The sequence below is a fragment of the Amblyomma maculatum genome, chromosome 4 (genome assembly GCF_055883805.1).
Source record: "Amblyomma maculatum isolate TAMU_Amacu chromosome 4, ASM5588380v1, whole genome shotgun sequence".
In the NCBI taxonomy this organism is placed as follows: domain Eukaryota; kingdom Metazoa; phylum Arthropoda; class Arachnida; order Ixodida; family Ixodidae; genus Amblyomma; species Amblyomma maculatum.
Window position 1 is genome coordinate 9,066,047 of NC_139347.1, and position 21,689 is coordinate 9,087,735.

Sequence of the window (21,689 nt, forward strand, 5' to 3'; positions counted from 1 at the left end):
TTTTTTTTCCTGCTGTCACTGCTACCTGCCACTGGCTCCCTGGCCTCGTCAAGCTGCCCCTACAGCATTTTGCCTCGGAGACCATCAACATTGTCAAACGTTGAAAATTAAAGTGATTTATTTGATTTGTATAATAGGAGTGGGCAAACTCTGTTCGCACCCAATGTCTCGTGAACAGAATTTTCAGGATATTTGTCAGTTTCTGTGCACAAAGCTTCAGCGGCGGTCCAAATGTTAACTCTGACTGAAAAAGTAAACCAAGGAACTCTTGTTAAGGGTCCTAGAACTCTTGTTAGTTGCACGGGGATAAGTTACACATTGATGTTAAGAGAGGATTGCAGAAGAAAGCCTCGCTAGTCTGAAAAACAATTATAGCCAATTTGCACAGTTAATTAACTGTGAAATAGGTGCATAGACTGCTTACCCCTTCTATACTTTTCTATGCGCTTTACAGTATGTTATGCTTAGTTTCTCTTTGGTATAAAAAGTTCTCATTCATAAGATTCCACTCTCTGCAAAAGTACTGCCTGGTGAGAACCACAACGGCAACCACAACTGTGACAAGCCCCCACTCTCTTACTGGGTGCATTTGTGGCTGCTTAACCTCCTCCTTAGCTAAAATGCGTGAAGTGCACATAAAACTGCAAATTGGTTTATAGGAAACAAAAGGCCCAATATATGTCACACTTCTTCATGAGCACCTGAACCGCGCCGTAAGAGATGGGAGGAAGGTGGGAGTGAAAGCGGAGACAAAGAAACAGGCGCCACAGTGGCCCAGCACCCTCTATACTTCGTCCCGCAAGGTTTTTGCAGCACTGCAAAAGGAAAGGGCGCCCTGGCCTTTTCAGGATCATGGGCACTAAGTTCCCAGGGGCAAGATGTGGGTAGGAGCAAAAAGACCTATTATAGTGTGCATGACCGTGATTGGTCCAGGGCGTCCTTGCCTTTCCCAGTACTGAAAACATCTTGCGAGATGAAGTATAGAGAATTCGAGATGGACTGAGTGCTTCTACCATGATGTCACCAAAACAGGACTACAGTCGCCACTGCTTTCAATACAGCATACGGAATCATGACAGGGATCATCTTGCAGCAAAAAAACTTGCATTTATCAACCCACATTTTTTTTCTTCAGTCAAACTAGAATACATGAAGAGCCGACATACTGCACTACATTAATTTCGAGGCACTAGCCAAATGTAAAGAATGTTAGGGCAGTGATGTCAACTCAATCATGTTGCGCTTTCTCATCTTTTTCAGTAAAAGTTCTCTTGATTGATTATATTAAATAAATTTACCATTGTATTAAAACTTTTCCTTGCTTATTTTTCAATAAATTTTTATGGAGCTTAGCAAGAGAGAGAGAGAAAAACATTTATTATGAGCAGGCGTGGAATATTCAGCCCTAGGTGGGCTGAATATAAAGAATAAAAAATAAAACACTCGAATAGCTTCGCCATTCCATATGTATAGTCTTATTGGAGCCATAGGTAATTATTCTAAAGATTACACTTAAACGAATATGGCCCTCTAGAGTCAGACACCCACACTACCATAGTCTACTCAGTTACAACATAGCAATTTAATTTAGAAATTAACGTAAAACAGCTGATGCAGCTATATAGAAGGGGGCAGCTGCCTTGTTTCACAGTGTTCCAGCTTTCCTCTTTTTGGCCATAGCGTCCAATATTTTGTCGTTCACCTCGCATCTATATAATTATCGCCCAATTTCGATCTTACCAGTATTTTCTAAGAGACTTGAAAAGCTAATTCTGGTGAGTTTTCAATCCTACTTTGAAAAACACGCCTTCATTACTGATGCTCAGTATGGATTCTGGAAATTTCGCTCCACACAACTTGCCCTCATGGACCAGAAGGAATACATGCTAAGAAATATGGAAATCAAGAAGTTTGTACTAGGCATTTTTATAGATTTCACCAAGGAATTTGGCTATTTGAACCAAAATATACTTTTTGGAAAATTAGCATCTGATGATGTTCGTGGTACATCACTTGATCTTATTAAATCATATCTTTCAGAACGTTTTCAGTATGTTGATGTGAACGGTTTTTTTTTTCGTATAAAGCAAAGGTACAACTTGGGGTTACCCAAGGTAGCATTATGGGACCTTTCTTATTTAACATATATTTGAATGAGATTGTTACCATCGATGATAAGGCTAAGTTTGTAATCTACGCCGACGATACAAGTATTTTTTGTACTGCTGATATATGCGAAGAACTGTTTTCTTTAGGTAATTCATTGTTATCTAAACTGGGTGCATGGGCTGATCACAACTATATATTAGTTAATCACTCTAAAACAAAGCTATTATCTTTTGTTCAAAAGGAAAGCATGTTACACCAGATCTGGCACTTACCCTAAACAACAACAACATAGAAATCGTCACGGAATTTTACACTTTGGGTGTTGTATTTTCAGAAAATATGTCTTGGAACAAGCACGTGGATTATGCATCATCGAAACTTGCGTCAGTGGTAGGCGTTCTTTACAAACACAGAGAATAAATTTTCTTCCAAAACGCATATTTCCCCTGCTATATAATTCACTTTTCTTATCCCACCTAAGCTACTGCGTGATGGTCTGGGGAACGACTACAAATAACAATATACAAAAGCTTGCCAGGCTACAACGTAAAATTGTTAGAGTTATAGCATACTCGCCGTATGATTCCAACACTGATGAAGTCTTTATAAAGCTGGCATTAATATGAATAGAAGGTATGTACAACTTTAATTTATGTGCAACACTGATAAAAGAATGCAAAGCCAACAGTAATATTCTAGCGAGCTTAGCAGAACTTTCTATCAAAGAAACCTCCCATCGTGACACGTGAAATCCGGAACACTAGAAGATCCATCCCTATCGCACAAATTTCGCTATGCAAACTCTACGTTATAATATCCCTCACTTATTAAACATGCACCTAAATAATAACATTGACATCTTCGAGCTGAGCCTGAAACGCCTTAAAGATACCTTTGTGAAGAGTGCTGTGTTCTAACTTAAAATCACCCTAGCGACACAAGCGACTGTTGTCAACCATTTTGATTCAATTTTAAGCATGTCCGGCTGCAATGTGACCACCTGTTTGTTAAGCTATTTTTGTATTTCTCCAAAAAACTACAGTGCTCATTAAACTTTCCTTTTATATTATGTTTCTTAGAGTCATTAACTTGTTTTGTGTACCATCACTTTGAGAGCTATCATGTATGTATAGATGAGTAGAATTTTCATTTTTTTTTAATTTTCTTTGTGCCTGTGCATCACACTTCCTGTGTTATTTTGGTCATCATTAGAAAGTGTCTTTGATATCTTATGCCAACACATTTTGTGCTGTTTATTAGGTTGTGTCTGGGTATTTTGTATACATTATAAGTTAAAGGCGCCAAAACAACACGCACACACACAAGAAAAGAAAAATGGGACAGAGCGCCTCCCGAAAGAAGAACTGGACAGAGCACCTCCCGGGTGCTCTGTCCCGTTCTTCTTTTCTTGTGTGTGTGCGTGTTGTTTTGGCGCCTTTAACTTATAATGAACAGACACCAACTAGCCCAACAAGAAGTTCTCTTAAGTATTTTGTATAGCGTGACACGCTGCTGTTTGTAGGGAACGACGTCCAGTCAAGCTGGGAAAAGCTGCTTTTTACCTCGTCTCCACCAAGTTCAGTGGTAGTAAATATTTTATCTTATCTAACTGTCATTTTTCAACAAGATGTCAGTGCTACATCACAACAGGTGCTTCAACAAAAGTTCACACTCGCGCCATCCTTGTAGGTGTCTAACTCTAAGGTGCAGTGGTGATGTGGCCTGTAAGCTTGTCAATGAGGAAGGCCTCTCACACAATGTCGGCCTCAGTAAAATGTAGCTTGCAAACCTAAAGAAAAGTTAAATTTTGTTTATATAGCAGCTGCAACCTGTCAAGGGGGTTGCACATTTGATGTCTACATTGGCAACTAGCTTCCTAGTTTAAATACTTTTTATAATGCAGCACTTAAATTCATTAATTTGTATTTTTAAAGGTAACTATTATTTGATGAATTTTCAAACATCTTACCCCAGATTATGGTGACAACAAAGTTCACTCATGGTATTGCCCTAATAGCTGCTTTCGCTTCTTCATCCCTAAGAAACTTGAAAACCCAAATTTTGGGCCCGGTTTGTAATTTCTCTGGCAAGTGAACACCCAGCACTTATTGGGCATATCCTGGCAAGAGCATAATTCACTTTCCACCCCTGTGAAGGCACTAGCACATCAGCTTGATAGGATAGTGCAGCAAATGGCATAGACTGCTTGCACAATGAACGTCTAGAAAAAAAAAGTGTGTTCGCCGTGGAATGTCACCATTTTTCCTGCCCCAAGTTTCACATGTTTCCGAAGCCGATCGCATTGTCGTCACCATTGTCCTCCACTAGACTTCTCCTAATGAATGGGGGTTAACCAATGTCTACCTCTTGGCCTCGCTTTAAACACCCATGCGCCGCTTATCATACTTCAAAACATGCCGTATGAAACTTCTATGTAGGCCTGTTTTGTACGATGTAGCTCATGGGGGCCTGTGCGCCGCTCATAGCTTCGAAACTTGCTGCATAGAACTTCTATGTAGGCCTTTTTCGTAACCAGCTCATGGGGGGAAGGAAAAGCCAGAAGGCCTTAAGTTCTCCAGAGTTGATGACCCTAACCGCTGGCGGATGCGTTTCAGTGGAGGCTAAACGAAGAGGTGTACATGCGCTATGGAATGTCAGTGCATGTTCAAGGGCAACTACGAGGTTTTTCGACATTCGAATATTCAGGTAAATATTTTACAGTAGGTCTTCCTCTCTGCCCTGACACATTCCACCAAATTCAGGCACCGTGCAGTAATTCATTCACGCACAACACGATTTTAAAATGAAGTTTTCATGGCTTCAGCCGAGACGATTTCTGCGGGCAACACTGTGTTTGTGATATGACAAACATTATACCCGCATTACACTCCCTAACTGATCGTGAAATTTTGAGGCCTGCATTAGGCTATATCAGACATTCTATGTACTTCGTCATGACTGCCGTACTTTATTTCCATGTAATGTACGAACAAGTGTTTTTCCAATACTGTATCTGATGTCACCATTTCGTTAACTGGAACGCCGTTTCTACCATGAAAAGTTTTTGTTTCGATTTGCTGTTTTTCTTTTTAAAAATAGTTCTCTTTAAAATTTCGAAAAACGGTTTTTTCTGTTAGAATCATGACACACTGAGGAATGTATGTAATCAAAAACTCAAAATGATAAAAAAAAAAAAAAAAAAACGTAGTTGCCCTTTAGAGATCCCCAGGTGATCGAAATTACTGTGGAGCCCTCCACAACGGCACCTCTTCCTCTCTTTCCCCTTTGACTCCCACCTTCCTCTCCCCTTAAGGCATGGTTCAGGGGTCCATGGTGAAGTGTGACATATATTGAGCTCGTTCTTCCCTATATACGAATCTACAATTTCAGGCACGCTTCATGTATTTTAGCTAGGAGGAGGCAGAGTGGCCAAAGATGCACACAGTGAGAGAGCAGGCAGCATGTCACAGTTGTGGACAGTGCAGGAGTCAGCGGGCAGTGCTGTACAAGCACGTGTTACTCCGGAGACGGAGCGGCCGCAAATGGTCCAATGAGAGAGTGGGGACGTGTCATGGTTGCAGATGCTACAGCAGTCAAGAGGCAGTGTTGTACAAGCATGTGTTACTCAGGACGAAGGGACAAAGAGAAAGCAGCTTCAGCTGCAGCTGTGCGGCCAGTCTGCCTCCGCACTGCTAAGCCGCAGATATGCGTCGCCACTTTCTTTTTCTCCATTTTAAGTTCACGCAGAGAGAAAGAGCGAGTGAGCGCTCAGGACCAACATCGGTGAAATCTGATTGTGGTTAGTAGTGCTACACTCTAAAATGAACCAAAATCGTTTTTATGGGAGGGAACCTTAACTAGTTTTTATTAGCCCACTTTTTAAGGTGGCTGATGCTGTTTGCATGTGTTGCTCATGGATAAAGTTACATGGCATGAAACTTATTTGGAAACATATCTGTAAGTTGCACACGTACGAGTACTGCGCATTAGGCAGGGTTGTATTAAGGCAAAAGCCTTAATTGCCTCATCGTTCTCAGCAGAAGCTGTTGGCAGTGGCTGTCAGCAGAAGGTTTCAACTTTCGAAGGAGATAGTTCAAAATAAATAAATAAACCTTGTCTCCACCGGGAATCGAACCTCCATCCCTTGGATCTCCAGTCGAGTGCTTTACCAACTGCGCCACGCCCCGGATTGTGAAACGTTCAACATAATTCCCCTTGTCTACAGTGAGGATAGTGGTATTCCGCGAGTGACCGATACTGCGCCTTTAATTTCCTGTAAACGAATTATAGAATGCTGGTGAACTTTGGTGCGTTTAATGAAATGCTGGTTGTGTTCGACAAGGGGCGCACCATGTACAGTTACAACTGGTCGTGACATCACCAGGCGTTTCATGCATAGACGAAGCTGACCCCGTCGGGCGTCCGATCCAGATGTCTGTGCGGCGCCTTTCATTTGGCGCTTCCTTGAACGCCACACCACACAGCAAACAGAAGCTGGCCCAGATGTCTAGGAGGCGTTAGTACAGCAGACATCAGCAGCATTTCAAATTGATTTACAGGATAGAAAAGGCACAGTACTTGTCACAATTCTCCACGGACACATGTACCACGCCTTAAAGAAAGGGAAGGAAGGTGGGAGTGGAAGAAGATAGGGAGATATAGGTGCCATAGTGGAGGGCTACGATCCACCGCGCTATAATGGCTTTCGCCTCATCACACTAAAGTGGTCCAAAGTGCGCTCTAGAGTTTTTTAATTACAGAGTTCAGTTTGAGCTGAGAAAAAAATAGCACCCCACTTACCACACTGCCTTGAGGAACTCTACTTCTTTGAACAAAAACGTCATAAAATGTATGCTAAAAATGAGAAACATTAAGTCTTCAGCACTGTGAAACATGTTCCCATCAATTCCGTTGTTGGCAAAGTCTTGGAGGATTCCATACCTCCAGGTTGTGTCATATGCATCCGGGATCAAGAAATATGGAAAGACAATACTGGCCATTTGTGTGAGCCGCTTGCATTTGTGTTGAGAAGCAACATTATGACAACTGTACATCGATTACATCAGAATCCACACTGAAATCTGCCTATTGTCTAGTTCATTTCTGACATGTACATCAAATGTGTATTGCCAAGACGCCCATGAGCATCGCAGACACAAATGGTCAGGGTTATTGGATGGGAGCTTCATACATAGCATCAACCTAATTTATGTTTAAGTATGAGAATTACTAACATTGTTTTAAAGTCCTTAGGCACTTTACCTTCCCTCCAAATGCAATTAATAAAGAGCAGGAATGATTCAAGAAAAGGAAGAGGCAGACTTTGCAACTTGCTATAATGAATTTCATCAGGATCAACCGCAGTAGCTTTGCAGTATAATAGTACGAGTTCTAGTTCGTAGAATGGAAAACTGCTGTTGTACTTGTCCCCTGCACTTAAGAATTGAAGTTTCTTACGTTCAGTGTTGTTGCTATATTTCAACATGTTTGCATATCCTGCAAAACTTAACACATTATAAGAATGTATAACAAAATATCAGCCTGTTCTTCAAGGGAAGTACTCCCAGCATCATTTCTAAGATGATGGATACTAAATGCTGTTTTCACCATTCCCCTTGCATATTTTCCCCTATTAATTTGTCTGATGGCTTATGGGGTTTAGTGGTCCAAAGTGACTCAGCCTATGAGAGATTCAATTTGAGGTACGAGTATTCATTCCCGAAACCAATTTTTCTAAGTGCTATCCCTTGCCTTCCGCCGAACATACCGCCCTTTTAGTTTAATTTTTTCTTAAATGCTATGAGATTCGCAATTGTTGAATGCCATTTTAAGATCTGCCACGACTTATTTTGTGCCTCCCTCATCTGACGGCAGACTTCATTCAGGAGTGGCTTTGGACGTTTTTGAAGATTTCCATTAGAAAGGGGGATTTATCTTGAATCTGCATCGATGATTATCTTGATGATCGTAGTAATCTACCAAATATTCCAGTGAAAGGAAGGAAAGAAAAACTGCATGAAAAGACAAGGACAAATGAAAAGGAATGGACACAACACCACGGGTGCAGACTGCTAGCTACTTATTCGTGAAAGTGGAATCACATGCTATAAAAGCATGAACCAAGGCCCATGACCATCTTCGTCCCTCGCACAGACACAGATAAGCAAAAGTTTGCATGTAGTGCACCAGGACGCAGTACATGCAAACAAACAAAGGAAACAAATCACGGAAGTAGAGATGACAGATGTCTCTAAACAAAATGCAGGAGTAAAGGAAAAGGGCGAGGCCGAAAATCAGCAAGAGAACCTAGAATCAATACAAAACAACAGTCAACAAATATAAAGGCCAAATGGCAGAATGGCGCTCAATCTACCAAAGTAGAGGCGAATGTGATGGCAGCAAAATTAGCAGTAATAAAAGAAAAAAAAAGAAATTGTTGGGCATAAGTGAAATAGGCAGTGTGCTGACACAGCTGCCATTAGTTTTACTATGTGGAAAGCTTCCATGATTTCCCTTTAGGCCCTGTCATTTGATCTGAACAAAAAGATCATTTCTCTAGGGATCAGTTTGCAAGGAATCTTTTTCTTGCCCTCAGCCTTGACTTGCGTCCATTGAAATGTCGGGCTACTTCGCCGCCTAAGTTGTTTTTAAAGGGCTTCTTCGAAGGTTTTTCGACATTCGAATATCCTGGTAAAAATTTTAATGTAGGTTTTCCTCTCCATGCCAACACATTCTACCAAATTTGAGCACCGTGCGATAATTCATTCATGCACAACACAATTTTAAAATGTGCAATTTTTAGTGGCTTCAGTCGAGACAATTTCTGCTAGCAACACTGTGTTTGTGACGTCACAAGCAGTATAACCACGTTATTGTGCACAACCCGCATGATCATTACAATTTGAGGCCTGTATTAGGTTACCTCCAACATTTTATGTAGTGTGTCATGATTTCCATATTCATTTCCACCATCCAATGTGCATGCGAGTTTTTCCAATGCTGCTTGTGACGTCACCGCTTCACCAAATGGAACATAGTTTCTGGCCATAAATGCAATTTGTTTCGATTTGCTGTTCTTTTTTAAAAATAGTTCTACTTCAAATTTCAAAAAACTGTTTTGGAGTCAGGACACACCAAGGAATGTAATGCAGTCAAACTATGGGGCACTTTGACAGCCTAAAGTGCACTAGGCAAAAGCCTTTGCCGCAGCACTTCGACTGCCAATTAGTCTCTGTTGGCGCTTCCTTTCTGCCTACCTTGCTTTCGTCCCAGGCGAAGCATTGCACTGTCGCAAATGCTTTCGTTCCGTATCTCTCGCCTTAGTCTCAGAAGAAGCCTGAAGTCGCCATTGACGCATTTGTTCATTGATCTTCCATCGTTTGACGTTAGGAGAATCCACCTTTCTGCGCTTATCCGACTCACTCACTCGACTGTAACGCCGCGTCCGGTGAAGGTGCGCTGTCGCAGCGCGTACTCGCTCCGCCTGCCGGTGCAGGTGACGTCACTGTTGCTATGCACAGCTGCGCATGCGCATCAGCGCCGCCACCTGTCGCCAAGGGGCGAGAAAGGTGTGCGCCATTTGCCTAGCAACTCGCTGTTGTCGTTCCCTTATACCAGGTTGGCAACTATCGTAATGTTGTTATTGTCACCCGCAGTTTTTCTTTTTCTCCCTTTTCGAATCTTTAGATGCGGCGGACAGATGGTCACCGCAAGTATGTGTGTTTAATTGACTTAAAATTTCACAATGATGCAGAAAACCACCAGAGTTGCACTTTAAAAGCCAAGTTGTGCTCATGTGCCCTTTTATTAAACCACCTGCCAGCTTGCCCAATGTAGAACTGTCCATAGGTGAAAGGGAATTTGCGCACCACCTCCAAGGTACGCTCAGTAAACTGCTTTCTGTGATTTTTCGACCTTGTGGCCTACTTCTCTTTGCCACTAAGGGCTCAGGCTGCTTTGTTTGCATGGTGCCAAGAAAGCCAACTTGACCCCGTAATGGCTGGCCACTTTTTAACATGCGATATGCGATGAATGTGGGGCATAACTTGCAAGCTATCTTTCTTCTGCTTTTCAAGCATTCGGCGGTTGAGCCGTGCAGTCATCAGTGCCGTTGCCAGTGTAACCAAGCGAAAGAGTCCCAAGCCAAAGAATTTCTGAGACAAAGAGAAAGAACAGCCACGAGCTCAGTGCTGCTCACTAGTGACTCTTCTTTCTCTTCTTGTAAGCAATTTTCCGACTTGAGTGTTTTGTAACTGCACATACATATATACAAGCATCTCCCAAATTCTTTGCCTCAATATAAATAACGGACTCAAATTTCACACTAGGAAGTATCGTAGCCATATCTCAAATTTGTTTTCCATCCTTTCATTTCCTGGAGTAAACTTTCGCACACACTGGTGACTAGGTGAAGAGGGTATCTGGGTATCTTGCAGAAAGGAAGAATTGCACTTGCTGTGTAAAGCTTGCCTCCAAGGCATGAACAAGAATTTTTTCAAGGCAGACTAGCAGGCCGATATAATGGTAGCATGTTTCACAAGCTTGCAATGCACACTTTCATATGGCCCTGGAGTCTTTTGATCTTCGCTATTTATGCCCAGCGAATGCGCTTGTCCGAAAATTGGAGCTTCAAGTCCAGGCACGCAGTCCTCGCTCGCCAACTTGCGAGTTAATGTAAGGCCTCCAGGAGAAAATATGACTATGTGCTAGTGACTATGTCATGATGATTATCATGAGGGGACAGATGAAAACAAGGTAATTGTCAACATAGCGAAAGATGTGCAAAACATGCTAAGCTGAAAGATTTTTGATACGCCTATCGAAGGCAGACTGATCTATATAGCAAAGGACAGGGGCAATAGAGGAGCCAATAGGAATTTCAGACTTCTGTAAAAAATATCTTCCACTGAATTTGGTGGCTGTAGAGCTTAGATAAAAGTTCAACTATTCAAGAAAGCGCTCTGTGTTCTCACCTGCCATATTCCGAAAGACAACTTCACCATTCTCTTGTGTAGCCTCTCTAACTCATCAAACAAACCATCATGTATCAAGTGAAACAGGCAATAGAAAAAGTGGTGGTGGCCATTGGGAAACCTTCTTCCAAGTGCTCTGCTACTTCCTTGGAACTGTGTGCAATAGATGGGTCTTTTAAGGTGAAAGCCTTTCATGGCTTATGCTCACGGCCACGATCGTGCATGTCCGTCCGTAATGCTTTATTTTTGATGATGTCATCAGTGGTGTAGAATGTCGTACCTTGACTGACGTCATCACTGGTGTAGTATGTCCTGCCTTGAAATTAATGACGTCATCAGTGGTGTAGTATTTCATGCCTTGAAATTGATGATGTCATCAGTGGTTTAGTATGTAGTGCCTTGAAATTATTGATGACATCTTCAGTGGTGTAGTATGTCATGCCTTGAAATGAGTGTGACTATGACGGCATCGACCGTGACATTACATCCGGCCATGTCTAATAACCCGAAAGTAACGCTATAATGACGTCACATCCAGTCATGACATCACAAGGCAATTCATGCTTATACGAAGCTGACCCCGCCAGGCGTTCAATCCAGGCGTCCATGCAGCGCCTTTCATTTCGGGCTTCCTCAAACAGCGCACCACATAGCATATAGAAGCAGACACAGTACAGTAGGCATCAGCGGCGTTTCAGATCGGTTTACAGGAAAGAAAAGGCACAGTATCTGCCACAATTCTCTGCGGACACATGTACCACAACTTAAAGAAAGGGAAAAAGATGGGAGTGAAAGAAAAAAGGAAGATAGACGTGCAGTAGTGGAGAGCTACGATCCATCCTACTATATTGGCTTTGGCCTCATCGCACTTTAGTGGTCCAAAGTGGCCCCTAGGATTTTTTCCAACTATTTTCTGCAGGTTCAACTGTAGGAACTTCCTAATTGTTCACTGCCATGTTTTATTCTCTGAAACAACAGCTTGGAAAGGGCATTTGGGTTTATGTCTTCTTGGTAAAGAATATTTCCAAGGAGCCAGTCTAACTGATCTCGACTATCTTGCTTAATTAAGACCTCTCTCTAGGTGCATGTTCTTGAGTAGGTTGACAGCCTCTGTTTTATTGGATGGAAGTCAATCTGTTTGAAATTCGTTATGACCGCCTCTGGGGCTTTCTTGTCAAAAGTGCCGGCAGGCAACATGATAAAGCCACCTTTTTAATCAGACTAGCGAGGCTGTTTGTCATGAGACAGTCTCCTACTTTTTTTTTCCTTGGGAGGTTTTTGCTGGCAGACCACCTACAGTGCATTACAGGCAATCCACACCATCACTGATGACATGCTCCAACTGGTTTTTGAGAACACACTTGCCAACTCATCGCACCACGAAGCAAGTTGAAATCACTTAGAAGCAGGCTCAAAAGGAAACTTGTGACCTTTTTCCAGGACATGCTGCGTGTCTCCGGGCAGAGTGGCGCCTTCCAGGACAGTGATCGTGCTAGCCAATGGGTCCTCACTAAGCTTCTGAGGCAATGCCAGCCTCGCATGTTGCCACAGATGCTCTGCGGTATCCACAGCTAGCTTCCTGTGCTCAGTCAGCCGAACAGAATCAATCAGTTCAGTTCAGTCGTTCAGTCGTGTCCGACTCTTCGTGACCCTATTGACCATGTCACGCCACGCTTTCCGGTCTCTCACTATCTTCCTATCATCACATAACTTCATCTGCAGTGCCTCGAGGATGCCATCTAACCATCGCGTTAGCTGCCTACCCCTTCTCCGGCGACCCTCAACCTTTCCCAACATCAAATCTTTCTCCAGCGACTTCTCTCTTCTCATCAGATGACCAAAGTAGCTGAGCTTTAACTTTAGAATTTGACCCTCCAATGAGCAGTCAGGGTTTATGGTCGACAATATCGACTGATTTGATCTTCTGGCAGTCCAAGGAACTCTTAAGAGTCTTCGCCAGCACAACAATTCAAACGCGTCAATTCTTCGGCGGTCAGCCTTTTTCACAGTCCAACTCTCGCATCCATACATCACAACTGGAAAGACCATAGCACGGGTTATACGGATCTTGGTTGGCAGACTAATGTCTCTGCTCTTTACTAGGCGGTCAAGGATAACCATTGCTCTCTTTCCCAGAAGCAGGCGTCTCCTAATTTCATGGCTGCAATCTCCTTCCGAGGTAATCTTGGAGCCCAAGAAGAGAAAATCTGTCACAGCTTCCACTTCTTGTCCCTTGATGCTCCAGGACTTGATAGGGCAAGACGCCATGATCTTTGTCTTTTTAATGTTCAGTTTAAGCCCAAACTTCTCACTCTCTTCTTGTACGCGCATCAGAAGTCTCTTGAGTTCCGCTTCACTTTCTGCCATTAAAGTGGTATCATCCGCATATCTAAGGTTGTTGATACGTTTTCCAGCAATCTTCACTCCAGCTGGAGACTCGTCCAGACCGGCCTTCCTCATGATGAACTCTGCACATAGGTTAAATAGACAGGGCGACAGAATGCAGCCTTGCCTCACTCCTTTCTCAATCGGAAACCAATCAGTAAAACCATGCCCAGTTCTGACTGTGGCCTCTTGTCCTTCATACAGGTTCCTGAGGAGACAGATGAGGTGAATTGGAACTCCCATCTCTTGGAGAGCTTGCCACAATCTGCTGTTATCTACGCAGTCAAACGCTTTCACATAATCAATGCAGAAGTAGATGGGTTTCTGGAACTCTCTTGCTTTTTCCATGATCCAGCGAAGGTTGCCAATTTGGTCTCTAGTTCCTCTGCCCTTGCGAAACCCAGCTTGCACGTCCGGAAGCTCCCGATCCACATACTGCTGCAGCCTACCTTGGAGGATTTTCAACATCACCTTGCTAGCATGCGAAATGAGCGCGATCGTGCGGTAGTTGGAACAATCTTTGGCACTGCCTTTCTTTGGAATGGGGATGTAAACTGACCTCCTCCAATTCTGTGGCCACTGCAGGGTTGTCCAAATCTTCTGACATAATGTATGCAGAATGTTAACAGCGTCATGGTTGAGGTTTTGAAGCAACTCAGCTGGAATGCTATCAATTCCGCTAGCTTTGTTCTTATTAAGGCTGGCTAAGGCCCATTCAACTTCACTCTTCAGGATGCCCGGCTCGAGATCAGTAATCACAACCGTCTTATGTTGGGTTTGCACATTGGGGTCCTTGTACAGTTCTGTGCATTCCTGCCACCTCTTCTTTATCTCTGAGGATTCAGTGAGGTCCTTGCCTCGTTTGTCCTTTATCACGCCCAGCTTAGCACAGGAGCTTCCTTTGATATCTTTGATTGTCTTGTACAGAGCTCTTGTGTTCCTTAATTGGCTGTTGTCCTCAACTGCTTGGCACTGTACGTTCAGGAAGGCATTCTTATCTCTCCTTGCTATTTTCTGAAAATCCGCATTGAGAACCTTGTATCTTTCTCTTTCCCCCATAACTTTTGCCATCCTCCTTTCCTCAGCTATTTGCAGAGCCTCTTCAGATAACCAGTTTGCTTTCTTGCATTTCTTTTGCTTTGGAACTACCTTAATAGCAACTTCTTGTATTATATCACGAACATCAGTCCACATCTCTTCGGGCTCTTTGTCTTCTAGATCTAATTCTTGAAATCGATTCCTCACTTCCACAGCATATTCTAATGGAACTTGATCCAGATTATACCTGAAAGGCCTTCTAGTTTTCTGCGTTTTCCTCAATCGAAGCTTAATCTTGGCAACAAGAAGCTGATGATCGGTGCCACAATCAGCTCCAGGCCTTGTTTTTACTGCTTGTATAGCACTTCTCCATCTCTGCCGGCAAATAATATAATCGATCTGATTCCTGTACAGACCGTCCGGTGAAGCCCATGTGTACAGGCGCCTCTTGTCCTGTTGAAAATGAGTATTCGCTATGGTCAGGTTGTTTTCTTGACAAAACTCTACTAGCCTCTGCCCAGCTTCATTTGGCTCACCAAGACCGAACTTGCCTGTAATTCCGGATATTTCTTCACTCCCTACCTTAGCATTCCAGTCTCCTATGAGAAAAACGACGTCTGATGATGGGGTGCGGTCTAAAATGCATTGTAGGTCCGCATAAAATCTCTCAACGTCAGCTTCTTCAGCAGTAGTGGTCGGTGCATAGACTTGGATAACTGTTATGTTGAAAGGGTGACCTTGGATCCGAAGTGAAATCATTCGGTCATTTTTGGGGTTGTACCCTAGCACTGTTTTGCCCATTCTTCTGTTTACTATGAGAGCGACCCCACTCCTTCTCTTGGATTCGTGCCCACAATAAAAGACATAATGGTCGCCGGAGTTAAATTCTCCCATTCCGGTCCACTTGAGCTCGCTGATACCCAGGATATCAATTTTCAATCTGTCCATTTCTCGCTTGACGATATCCAGTTTACCTTGCGTCATAGATCTTACATTCCATGTTGCTATGTGATACACCTCCTTGCAACATCGGACTTTCCGGTCGCTTCCCGACACATCCACAACTGAGCGTCCTTTTGGCTTTAGCCCAGCCGCTTCATTCGTCCTGGAGCTACTAGGAATCGCCCTTTGTTCATCCCCAGTAACATGTGGGACGCCATCCAACCTGGGGGGCTCATCTTCCGGCGCCATATCATTATTGGTATTGTGACTGGCCATAGAGTTTTCTTGGCAGGAAATACTGGAGTGGGTTGCTATTACCTTCTCCAGTGAATCACATTTTGTCAGAACTCTCTGCCGTGACCTGTCTATCTTGGGTGGCCCTACACAGCAGAGCTCACGACTTCATCGAGGTTCGCAAGCCCCTCCGCCACGACAAGGCAGTGATCCAGAATCAATGTAAGTGTCCAAATCACACTAGCAAAACTTGAAGCCATTCAGTGTAAAGCCTCATGTTCTTCTGGTACTCAGACTTCAACACCTTTGATATTCTTCTTGCATGGCCCAAGGATGGTGTCAGATAGCCAAAGAGTGCTTGAATCTAAGGTCGGACTATCCTGTGCTTCAAGCGGTGTGCCAGAATACAGGATTGGCAGATAGTCACCATGATGAAGTTTACGCATGGAATCGCAGCTTCTGCCCTGTGGCTCCAGACAAGCACAAACAACGGCTTATCGTCAGACCGAGAACCCTAGTGCTAACGCACGAAAACATGAGTGCTGAGTGCTTTGTCTCAAATTTGGTGCACTCAGCCTGTGTGAAGCTGCTCGCTACAACAGAACTGCAAGTGCTCAATGGCATTCACATTTCAATGCCGTGCCTCTGACTGGCCAGAGAGCTCCAGCATAGACAACTCATAAAACTAACATTTCATTCCTCTGCTTTGAGGGTACATGAATGTGGGCGGATATCAGGAATTTTATTTGTGATTACCTGAGTAATGCAGCCCCTTTCTGTGCAAACGAAACAGTTGCCGATGTAAACAAGTAAAAGGATGTCCATCTAGCGCATCACTTGCTTAGTTTGCTGTAGCTCTTATAGTGCCCCTCTAAGCGAACCGTGCCGCCAATGAAACCATGCAGCCAAGAGAGGCAAACCTTCTAGAGAACGAGACATGCATCAGAGAGAACGTAACTGGTAATGCGGCAGGACCCACAAATAATGGGAAAGTTGCATCACAGGATGTCCCACTTGATTTAAGCAGTTTTCAGTTCCAAATTAAGGTTATATTTATCACTTAATTACAAATTAGACTACCTTATTCTGCCAGTACCAGAAAAGACCTCTTAATTCTCAGCCTAATCTCAACCAACTCTTGTCACTAGTCAGTCCCTTTATTGCCACGAAACCTGCACCATTCAATTCCGCTCCTTTTGTCTGCTCCAGTAATTTATTGTAAAGCATGCCTAGGTTGGAAAAGTTGACAAATAACCATTATAACAGCCACACACGACACAATGCGTAGACTACACAATGACCATAGTCCACTGCAAGACTAGAATACTGACTAGAAACAGCTTCAGTTAAGTGGCAAAATCTCTCCAGAGTTATTCAGTGCACACTTACAAGAGTATTCAGAGTGCTGGAGTGGAAACAACAACTTATTGCCACACACGCCAAGGCCCTAAACAGACCAAGTGCAATGGTAGGCTTAAAAATACAGAGAAAACTAAAGCAATGACTGGCAGTATCGGATTACAGCAACATTAGGTCAGGTGAGGCATGAAGCAAACTAACATAATCACTGCTTCTTCACTCATTAGGCTTTTGGTACTTGAGGCATGAGGGCTTTAATAGAGTAATGAATTAATATGACAAATCAAGATGATAGCATATTATTTTTCATGGCTCATAAATCAAATTATTTAATAGCAGGGAGAAAATGCCACATAGTGGTAGTGGTATAGAAACAGCTTATGAATCGTTACCAAGAAAACATGCAACCAAAACTGAAATGTTTACACTCCTTTAAAGCATCAAATCTTGGAGTGTACAGCTCATGAGCATCTACAATAACATATCAGCGAATATCAGCAGCCTAAGCTGTATTTATGTAGCAGCCAAACTTGCTGCTTTACTACATGTAGAAAAATCCACCTTTCATTTGTAACAATCGTTAATATTTTACTTAATGTGGTCAAAATTATACTGAATCTGTCAATTGCGTCCCCAAGAACCCAGGGGATGAAAAATGCCTACTGCATACTGGAAAATACTGACTGGAAACACACCAAAGCTGGAAACACAGCTTTTCATGGTGCAACTTCTTTCTGTTGTGACTACTTTCCAAGCTACTGAAAATTTATTACTTCCCCACCCATTCTTTATACCTTGTACCCTCTTGACAACCCTAACCTAGAAGCCTATCTAGAAGCTTTTTCCCACAAGCATGGATGAAGTGGCGAAAAAATTGCACTGAGCCATGCAGACCATGCGAAAGAAGTCTAGACACAGGGGCTCCTCACAACTAAATTTTATTGAAACCAGGAGGCACCTTTTATAAGAGGAAGTTTCAAAGGGAAAGAAGGGTGCAAGGAAACAGCCAGGAATACAAACAAAATGTGTGTGTGTGTGTGTGTGCGTGTGCGTGTGCGTGCGTGCGTGTGTGTGTGTGTGTGTGTGTGTGTGTGTGTGTGTGTGTGTGTGTGTGTGTGTGTGTGTGTGTGTGTGTGTGTGTGTGTGTTAGTAGATAGTAGCATCTAAAACAGGCAAAGAGAGATAAAGAAGGGGTGCCAATACACCTACTGCCAAACTTCATAATGTGAAGTGCCTCCAAACTAACGCGTGCCGTTATATCTTTACTCTTTCCAAGAATCTTTGCCTCATGGGTACTTCTTTGATGCGTGTATGAAGCATGGATGAAAGCACAGATGAATGATCAATAAACTTATACATGAAAACAAAGAAAGAACACATAAGAAACCGCCCCGTCCAAACACTCAAAACTGACTTCCAGAGTTGCTGGATGCATTACAACACTGTTTTTTCTATGTTGAGGCCACAGCATTCCATGTTGAGGCCATAGCAGCTAGAAGAAATGGGTAACTGAGATAATTTGAAAATTTTGTTCGCCCTGGAGTGGACATAATACACAGAACACACCATGTATGTATGGAGTGCTAAAGTTGACAGCGTAAAACAGTTTCTATAGCACAGACACTTTTTTTTACACGACCGGCTAAGCGTAGATTGAGAAACGTACCGCAATAGGTATAATTTATGCAAAACAATCAAAGGTTAAAATGAAATTCCCGCATAATTTACTGCAGCCACAACTAACGTTTAATGCCAGCCGCTGAACCTTCTGTTCACCGCATGCTTCCTGCTACGGCACAACGCTACACATCTTAGATTATGATGTTTTCGAACACAACTAAAGCAATCCAATTACTCTCAGTCTTTCTTTAATTGCAATCACGTCATATAATAGGCTATCAAGCAATAATCAACTTAGCGGGTTCCTTATTTAGAACCAATATGGAACTTCCGAGAGGCGAAACTTACTATCGGTCGCGATGTTAAGAACCACACTGGGGCTTGCACCCAATCGCAGCTAATTCTACTCACTTAGTTGTTATGAGTGGTTGAAGTCGACACTGGCACTATTTCCGTCGCCCACAAAGGTAACAAAGGACCATGTGCCAACTTTTGTCGGCCACCAATAATCCTAGGCCTGGATGTTTACGAAGTGTTCATGTAATGCATACGAAGAGTGTTCTAGAAGTCAAGTTTGCTGCTGCAATAAACGTTTTTCGCAATGAATTAAATGCCGCTGAACAATGCGAAGCAAGTGACAGTGCTACAGTGGCCTAGAATGTCACTATATCTGTGCACGGAAACAACGTAGGTAGACAGTTAACCCCGACAGTGGTAAACGTGAACGGCGTCATTTTCCGCTCTGCAATTCTGACACAAACAGACGACATAACTTACGGATTGCTGCTACTGTTTTTCTTCATGATGCTGCATGGAAAATTCCTCTGCGTCCAACGACTACCCAAAGCAACTTGCCGCCTCCAGTTCGAAACAACCGTCTTTGCACGACCAGCAACGGCTGTGCCTGTGCACAATAAAGTGGTAGTGAAGGACTTTCAGGTGCTTAGCAAAAACTGAACACAATTTTTAACGCTAGGTGTATTAGCATCGTTAAAGATGATTATAAAAGAAAGTTTAACTGAACCTTTCAAAATAACGCTAGTACAATTAACCACAGTTTAAATCAACCAATTAATATAATAACTACGTTTTATTAGCGTCTTAATAAATTATGAGGCGGCTAAGAGTAAATTATTTTACAAGCATTCTTCAGGTGGAAGCGGAGCATTTAGGTGCGGCAAGTGTGAAAAAACTCATAATGCAAGCTGGTACTACTAATAAGACGTTTATGCATCGTTGTTGTTCAAGGCAATGCGTCCGCGAGAAAGTGAAGTTCCTTTTTTAACCACAGCTCGTCAGTTTCGTTTAACGTACTACGTTATTAGGCATATGGTAAATGTAGTACGTGCATGTGTTTGTGCTCGTGAGGCGCATAAGGAAGGCAGCTGGCCGAGATGGTAACAGAATAAAAATGTTTGACCCTGCCAGCTCGCCTTCGCACCGGCTCGCACCTCCTCTGCTGTCGTTGCCATTCTACATAAGATTTGGAGCGAATTTAATAAAGTACGAAAACGAAAACACTAGGTTAATTGGTTTTAGGGTTTAACGTCTCAAAGCGACTCGGGCTATGGTAGGCGCCGTACTGGATGACTACAAAAATTCCGACCACCCGGGGTTCTTAACGAGCACTGACATTGCACCGCACACGGATGCTGTAAATCGTACCTTAGCGCAATTCAGCCACCTTGTTTTTCAAGACAATCTGCAAGTTCTGAACTGTAGGGCTTTGTCACTGTATAATTGCAGCCACGTCGAGAAATAAACAAACGATATAACACGTTCAACCTTTGTTCGCATTATCTGTTTGTAAAATAAAATAAAAAGTTTTACGGAAGGAAAGACAGTTCTCGATGGACAGAAAGTGGGAGTAGAAAGGTATGTGGGCTGTAGTGGAGGGCTCCGGAATAACTTCGAGAACCTGGGGATCTTTTACCTACTGCGCCTACTGTACTCAACTGCACAGCCCACGGACGCCGTTGTGCTTCGCCTCCATCGAAATGCGCGACCGCCGGTTCGAGCCCTGGAACTACGATGCAGTAGCCGAGCTTCTTGTTTCTGAGCCCCTCTTCACTTATTTATACCAAGGCATATGGTAGCCTCACGTAGTGTAAAAAAAAAAAAAAAGCGAATGAGAAGGAAAGGGATTTTTTTTTTTTTTACACTACGTGAGGCTACCATATGCCTTGGTATAAATAAGTGAAGGGGGGCTCAGAAGAAGCTCGGCTACTGCATCGTAGTTCCAGGGCTCGAACCGGCGGTTGCGCATTTCAAGGGAGGCGAAGCACAACGGCGTCTGTGGGCTGTGGAATTGAGTACAGTAGGCGCAGTAGGTAAAAGATCTCCAGGTTCTCGAAGTTATTCCGGAGCCCTCGACTACGCGAATGAGAAGGGAAGGGTTGCTCCGCTGGGGTGGTGCAGTGCGCCCGACTACTGTGCCGGAGTTCCCGGGTTCGAACCCGACCGCGGCGGCTACGTTTCTATGGAGGCGAAACGAAGTGGCGTTCGTGTGCTGTGCGATGTCAGCGCACGTTAAAGATCCCCAGGTGGTCGAAATTACTCCGTAGCCCTCCACTATGGCTCCTCTTTCTCTCTTTCCACCTTCATTCCCATCTTCCTCCCTTATCTTCCTCCCTTCCCTTAGAAATTAGAAAAAATAAGTGTGACAGTTACTGCGCCTTTCCCTTCCTGTGAACCCATTTAATAATAATAGAAGGGAAGGGTTCGGAGAGCTGTCGCCAGGTGGCAGAAATGAAAAGCGCAGATGGTGCAAACCGCGAAGGTGGTGGCGTGGGTGTGCTGTGGCGAAAAAACTCCACATGGGTGCAAATGGCGGGTGTCTGTGATGAACATATCTGGATATCCTGAAGCATCGTAGGCATCCCGGTGCTTTCGCCGTGTACCTCACGGTTGCACACGGCCGACACGAAGCTATAATGACCGTGTCCTGGAGTGCATCATAGAAGACGTCAAGCGAAGGGCCCCACAGCACGAAGCACTCTTGATGGGAGACTTCAACGGACATATACAGCC

The 21,689-nt window shown here is 43.4% G+C and overlaps 1 protein-coding gene across 1 annotated transcript in view; it reads right to left on the bottom strand.

Annotated features, from left to right (window-relative positions):
- Window positions 1–19,586, bottom strand: part of LOC146190259 (PAS domain-containing serine/threonine-protein kinase-like) — a 158,335-nt gene extending 138,749 nt beyond the window's left edge. Inside the window, exon 1 of the mRNA XM_084600717.1 lies at window positions 19,437–19,586. Within this exon, the coding sequence (XP_084456843.1) occupies window positions 19,437–19,462 (26 nt within the window). The 5' untranslated portion in view covers window positions 19,463–19,586. The remainder of the gene's footprint in view (window positions 1–19,436) is intronic.
- Window positions 19,587–21,689: the final 2,103 nt, after the last annotated feature.